General features: G+C 37.3%; 1 protein-coding gene across 1 annotated transcript in view; it reads left to right on the top strand.

Moving 5' to 3' along the window:
• The window catches only part of LOC125481524 (putative sodium-coupled neutral amino acid transporter 10), a gene marked incomplete at both ends in the record, with an annotated part of 7,742 nt that extends 1,172 nt beyond the window's left edge, over positions 1-6,570 (top strand). Inside the window, 3 exons of the mRNA XM_048593205.1 lie at positions 2,667-2,769; positions 4,597-4,782; positions 6,459-6,570. Coding sequence (XP_048449162.1) covers positions 2,667-2,769; positions 4,597-4,782; positions 6,459-6,570 — 401 coding nt within the window. The remainder of the gene's footprint in view (positions 1-2,666; positions 2,770-4,596; positions 4,783-6,458) is intronic.
• Between the last annotated feature and the right edge of the window lie 319 nt (positions 6,571-6,889).

The following is a 6,889-nucleotide window of genomic DNA, read 5'->3' as shown; positions in this document are numbered from 1 at the left end:
CCTCCTTCATTTTCTGAAGAAGGGTCTAGGCCCGAAACGTCAGCCTTCCTGCTCCTCTGATGCTGCTTGGCCTGCTGTGTTCATCCAGCTCTACACCGTGTTATCTCCAATGTAGGTCATGTAGGATGTTCGCTGGAAGCGTGTGACTTGGGTTGGGGTAAGGCATAGAAGTCAGATCGCATAGTTGCATCTTTTCTCTTAGGATTAGCGCTTTTCAGTCTTTGGGAGGTGATTTGTCTATAGATGTGCACCTGTCCTCCACGCAAGACACCAGTATCTTTTAGACTGTGCTGAACTAACATCATACGGTAAGAGAAAATCCCACGGTTATTTGTATTCCAGCTTCAGTTATTGGTGTAACAGCTATATGAAGACTGAATTTAGTTTGAGACAATTCTATTTTGATATCACTTTCGCAAGGGATTGCTTGTTTTAAAGCAGTATCATCCCTTTCCTACTGTTAAGCCTCAATGTTACCCATCAATTTGTAATTAAACTGCATTAGTTGTACTTAGTTTAACTCCAACGAGTTATATTAAATAACCAAAAGCTGTCCCACTTATATTCATGTTATTCTGTTTCAGTTAGAGTGTAGTAGAAGCAAATTCCTTAACTCTGGCTGCACTAAAATTCATCGTATTGATGTCCTTTTATACTCACAACAGTGTATTTTAGTGCAATTCCGTGTCAGTGCTACATTTGCAAATTGATTAGCATTAAAATACATTTTATTGCAAATGTGCTGAAAAAATAAAATTTAACAAACTGTTACTAAAAATATTAAGGTAGAATTTTGTTATGTATTCTCTTGTGCTGTCTAAACTGTTAAATTGCACTTCAAAATATTCCTGAATCCTCTGAGAATAGGAGGCTGCCACTGACTTAAGTACTTTTCAGTGTCTTACTGCTTATGTTCATGAGAATCTTTTTTAAAGTTGTAATCAACAATTAGATAATTTTTATATTTTTAAAACCTGGTTGACTGAGCATTATATTCAAAACAATTCCACAAACAGATCGCATCTTTTAAGTTCATTTCTACTTTTCCCACTAACCTCTCTTGCTAGCCATCTTTCCATAACATTTGGAATGTCTGTTTCTGACTCAGTGGCTCAACCGGGTAGCATCTGAAATCCTTGAGTATTCAGATTCAACTATATTAAACTCATTTTGCATTGTATCATTGAGAGAATTTGTACTATCAGATACCTTTCATTTCAAAATTACTTTGTATGCAGTGATTTTACTGTTAACTGCTCTCGTGGTAATATAGTCCAATGCAAAGCTATTTTGTGATCAGCTAATCGTGCAATTAGCACAATGAATGGTCAGGTTATTTTGTGGAACCTCAACAGTGCATCCTCTGGAGAAACATACAATCTCTGATTGCAGCTTCTGAATTTCCACATTATTCTGTGCATGTGTGGACTGCCAAAGTTAATATCAATTTTGGCTGAATAATGAAAATGAACACTGACAATTTTGCTGTCATTACCACCACAAAATCTGGGCCAGTAGCAGATGAATTCTAGCTCTCTTTCTCAAGTTACCTATCAATTTTTGGTTTAATTTCAGCGGAGAGGGAGCACTGTGTTTGTTTTATTTTGTCTACTCTAGCTAAATCCACAGGTACAAACTTGTTGTACTTCTGTTAAGCCCATTTACTGGGTCACAAAGCTTTGAATTCCTGAAATGATTTTACTGTATTTTCAGTATCGTGATTGAGAGCAATCACAATTAAGATTAGTCAGATTAGCAAAGCTTATCTTTTCAATAAGTTTAACTTGAGCAATTTAGCATCCAACTGCATGTCAAATTCCTTGAAGGCTTTTTGTCTCAATTGCATTGCCAGGCAGATTATTCCAAACAGTTATTGAACATTAGGTACAGAAGTGCTTTGTGGTATTTGTTTGAATTTTTAATTTCACTAACTTAATTTTGTGCCTTTTGTTCCAACTTGTTCGACTTTCAAATCATCTATTTACAATGTGTTTTTATTCTATTTGATTTTCTTTCCAAGCTGTCATTGATTGTCTTCTGTGTTTTTGTTCATGGCTCAGTCCCTTTATTTCAGGGAATATTTTCTTGCTGTTTTCTTTATGCATACCTTTATTTATGGTGTAGTGATTGAAATCCAGCAGAGTTTGTGATGTTGTAGCACCAATATATTGTTAAACCTCAGGATAACCCATAGATTCATGGCCTAACTGTGAGGCTTACTAAGGCTTAGACATGAAAGTCATTTTTAGTTGTGCATTATTTTTTCAAATGATTCATTGTACTGTGAGAAAATCTACTTATTATCATAATTTAACAATTTCTAGCTACTTACACTAAGAATTTTAAAAGTCATACACCAAAATTTACTTAAGTATCAGTGAATTAATTGTAAATAAAATTAAAAACAAGGTCCAAGAGAAACTTAGCACGTCTGACTCTGAGGAAATCATATATTCAATGCAAAATCTGAACTGTTTCTCTTTTTCTGCAGATATTTCTGACTTGGAGTTTCTCTAGCATTTCTGTTTCTATTTCAGATCTCCAGCACTTGCAGTATTTTGCACTTCTGATTGTGAATAATTTTTGTGCATTAAGGGTATTTCAGTTGTCTTTGTTTTGAGTTAAAAAATACATTGCTCAGATTTATTTTTAAAATTTTCTCACAGTCAAGTGCTGCCTACATATGACAGCTTGGATGAACCTTCTGTTAAACGGATGAGCACTATCTTCTCGTCAGCCCTGAATGTGGTTAATATGTTTTACATAACAGTAAGTCTCTGGTGTTCATATTGCATGTAACTAGATAACTGCAATAGTTTTTGAAAATTAATAGAAGCAGCTTGTATTGGGGATGAATTTAGAAGATATGTATTGCAACATTTCAGCTTATTAATTCATGTGAGCAGCAGTAACATTAGACTTTGTTTAAAATAGAAAACCCTTTGAATAACTAAAATTGAACTCAACATTTCGAAGAGTTTGTTTTAAATGTGACGTTTCAATTCTATTGCCAAAACATTGCGTTCCGTAGATCTGGTAGCATCTATGGAGAGAGATCAGAGTTCATGTTTTGTGTCCCGTGACCCTTCTTCATAACTGTTCTGAATACATACCAAACCCAAAGTGTTAGCTCTGATTTCTTTGCACAGAAGCTGCCAGACTTGCTGAGTTTTCCCAGCAATTTCTGTTTTTGTTTCTGACTTCTAACATGTGTAGTTATTTGGCTTTTATACTCCATAGATCGTACTGGTTAAACGCCACTGACCAAAGGCTTGTAAAGATAACTCTTTAGTCACTTTTAGATGCGAGCTCTTTAGATCAAATAAACTAATTTCCATTTAGTAATTTCAATTGTTGGCAGCTTAAGGGACAACTTTGTGAAAACAAACTTCAGTCACAGCATTAGGAATAATACACAAGTTAAGTTTAAGTTAATCTAATTTGAGAAAGTGCAGTTTCGAAATGCAAATTTGAGAAGTTATTTAAGACTTCAATATTTTACACTGGCTACATTGCTTAGATTGCAAACATGAAGATGAACTTCCCTTTCTTTACCTTTTCCCATGTTACGTGGGGTTACCACAATGCTGGTTGAATACCTTGGAATCAACAATCATTTTGGATTTGGCAGTTGGTTTTACAGCTGGATGCCTTTCCTAATGCTAGCTATTTCTATTCGTTAGCTTAGGAATCATAGCATAATTGATTAGCTAATTCCCTGCTCTGACCACATTCCGTATGTATTTATGAAGCATTTATAGCCCAACAATGAATCCTTTTGTCCATCTTATGAATGTTAATTTCGTGGCAATCAGTCCAAGGGTGGGACCTGAACCTGGAGCTTTTGATTCAACAAAACTTTTGTAGATGTGTATAATAATGAATATTAACTCGAGTATTTGGCAATTAAATTTAAGGGAGCACTGTGGGCTAGAATGCAAGAATAGGAATGCATTGCTGAGGCTTTATAAAGCTCTGGTCAGACTGTGTTTGGAATATTGTGAGCAGTTTTGGGCCCTGTATCTCAGGATGGATGTGCTGGCATTGGACGGGATCCAGAGGGCATTTGGAAGAATGATCCTGGGAATGAAGGTCTTGTCGTATGAGAAGTGGTTGAGGAATCTGGGTCTCCATTCGGAGTTTAGAAGGATGAAGGGAGAGCTCATTGAAGCTTACAGAATACTGAGAGGCCTGGATAGAGCAGACATGGAGAAGATGCGCTTCCTCTAGAGAAGAGACTAGGACCTGAGAGCACAGCCTCCGGGTGAAGGGATGACCCTTTAGAATTAAGATGAAGAGGAATTTCTTTAGCTAAAGGGTGGTGAATCTGTGGAACTCATTGCCACAGAGGGCTGTGGAGGTGAAATCATTGAATGTATTTAAGATAGGCTCTTAATTAGTAAGGGGATCAAAGGTTACAGAGAGAAGGCAGGAGGTTGGATTGAGAAACATATCAGGCATGATCAAATGGTGGAGCAGACTCATGGGCTGAATGGCCTAATTCTGCTCCCGTGTCTTATAGTCTAAAGTACACATAATTATCATTATTGTTACTACTACTATTATTATAATTATAATATTATTATCATCTAACAGGTTGGTTCTTTTGGTTATATTGGTTACACTGATAATATTGCTGGGAATGTTATGATGAACTTCCCCTCCAACTTGGTCACAGAGATGATTCGTGTAGGATTTATGATGTCTGTTGCTGTGGGGTTCCCAATGATGATTCTTCCTTGCCGACAAGCTCTGAACACTTTTCTCTTTGAACAGTTGCAAGTAAGTATGTATTGTTAATACAGAACCTCTGAAAAATTAGCTATCTGTATCTAACAAATATACATTGTTGTGGGAGTTAGAATAAGTTGATTTAAATGTGTTTTTAAACTATTTTAAGCTTGAAACTCACTTCCGTATTGCAGTTTGTTCATGTTTACTCCATAGTGTTGATGGTTTGGGCCACAGCATTTAATGTGAATTTGCTTATGAGCACAAAGAAACCGATCCCCAACTGTGATTAATTATTTGTGGCTAGCAAGTGGGTTTTCTTTATTTGTTCATACGATGTGGATGTCACTGGCAAGTATAGCATTTATTGCATATCCCTAATTGACCTGGAGATGGAGGCAGTGGGCTGCCTTCATGATTCGCTGTAGTCCTTAGTGGGTTGTTGACAATTGTTTCTGGCCAGAATTCAGTCTGGTGATCCAAGTGTGTAATTGGTGAAAATTGGGGAGAAATCCATTCAGTGCAGGAGTAACAATGCTGGCAAGACCTGCCACTTTTTATGGCACTTGCTGCGCTATTTTGGGACTTAAATTATGCAAAGACCCCAATCTATTTTATTAGTTGTGGAAGCAGGGGGTGATAGGTAAGGAAATAATACTCATTTGTTTGAAGTGTGTGGGGTGTCAGTTGAGTGGATCAGTGCTTAATGTAGATTGGGTGCAGCTAAGAGAGAGGATGTGGGAGTGGAAGAAGGAGGAATGTTGGATCAAGGTGGTGTGTTGATGTTTGGTTTGGCAGATGGCTTTTCAGTTAGGGCCAAGGGATGACTCTCTGTTTGGGGGCTGTGACGGGAGGGAGTTATGGATTCAAGTAGGGTTTTCAGCAGTGGGGAATGTCGCATCAGGGAGCAGGGTTTTGCATTGCCGTTCTGGGTGCAGTGTAGGTTGATGAATTTAGGAGAAGGGTTAGTGTTGCATTTGGGAATCAGTTTAACGGTTAACTAGTATTACAATTGATTTTTAATCCTCTAATCTTTCCTGGGTAACTATTAAACTTAACTGAGTTTGGAGCCCTCTGAATTCTGACATTAAGGAGCTTTCTCAAAGGCTTGGGAAATAGGGCAATTATCTGTTGGAATTTTCAATTTCTAGGGCAATTTTATTTTTGGATTCAGCTGTGTTGAGATTTTCATGTGACCCTAATGCACAACTCCAGCCTAGATTGCAGAAATGACTGCCTGGTCATTGAAATTTCTGAGCTACTGTCTTCTGGAAGTATACTGATATCTCCTACTTTATAAATACCCATGAGTTGAGAAAATGATAAAAATATGCCATGTTATCTATGGCCTCAGTCCTGTTTGGGAAGTGAAATCCTTTGTCGATGTTGAGCCAATATCAACCACAGGCTTAATGAGCAAGAGCTGTTCAGTAGGATTAATATTCATGGTTCCTGGATGCTAAGCTTATAGGTGACCGTGAGAAAGACAATAGAGTGTCCAGTAGTTGATACACAAGTGATAGAGTATAATTTTCTTATCAAATGTATTTTAGTGAGGAAAGCGGAGGTTATTTGCAATTTAAATAGTGATGTGATTTGACTTCACAATTGAATTCTCATGATTTTGTGTTCACTTGGTTGTATTGTCGTGTTTTCTTGATTATGGAATGTTTTCTCTTGAAGGATATTGAACAATTTACCAACTTTCCCTTCCCTTTCGATTTCAGCAGAAGGATGGTACCTTTGCTGCAGGAGGGTATATGCCACCCTTGCGTTTTAAGCTCATTACAGCTGGAATAGTGTTTGGCACTATGCTAGGTGGAATTCTGATTCCTAATGGTAAGGTAGCTTCACTAAAGCTCTACATTTAGTTTTATTTTGTTACTGTGCAAAAATATTGGGCTTTGAAGAAAGAAAACCCATACAGTCTGAACTATAGGCAGCAGCCGCGTGCACTTTCCTGACCCCCCCCTCAACCAACTTGATCACGAGAAAAATAGTTAGAATGGTGGCTGAAATAGTTTTCAACAGGTTCATCAGCAGTGACTTCAATTTGGATTTTGTTGGCAAGGCACTGGTAATTTTGCACCACCAGAATACAGTAATGTCCATCTTGCACAATATTTTTCACAGTCATGCATTTTGTGAGGCCTGAATT

Source organism: Rhincodon typus, unplaced genomic scaffold (genome assembly GCF_021869965.1).
Source record: "Rhincodon typus isolate 14 unplaced genomic scaffold, sRhiTyp1.1 hic_rhity00002488, whole genome shotgun sequence".
NCBI lineage: Eukaryota > Metazoa > Chordata > Chondrichthyes > Orectolobiformes > Rhincodontidae > Rhincodon > Rhincodon typus.
This window is presented reverse-complemented; position numbering and strand designations above follow the sequence as displayed.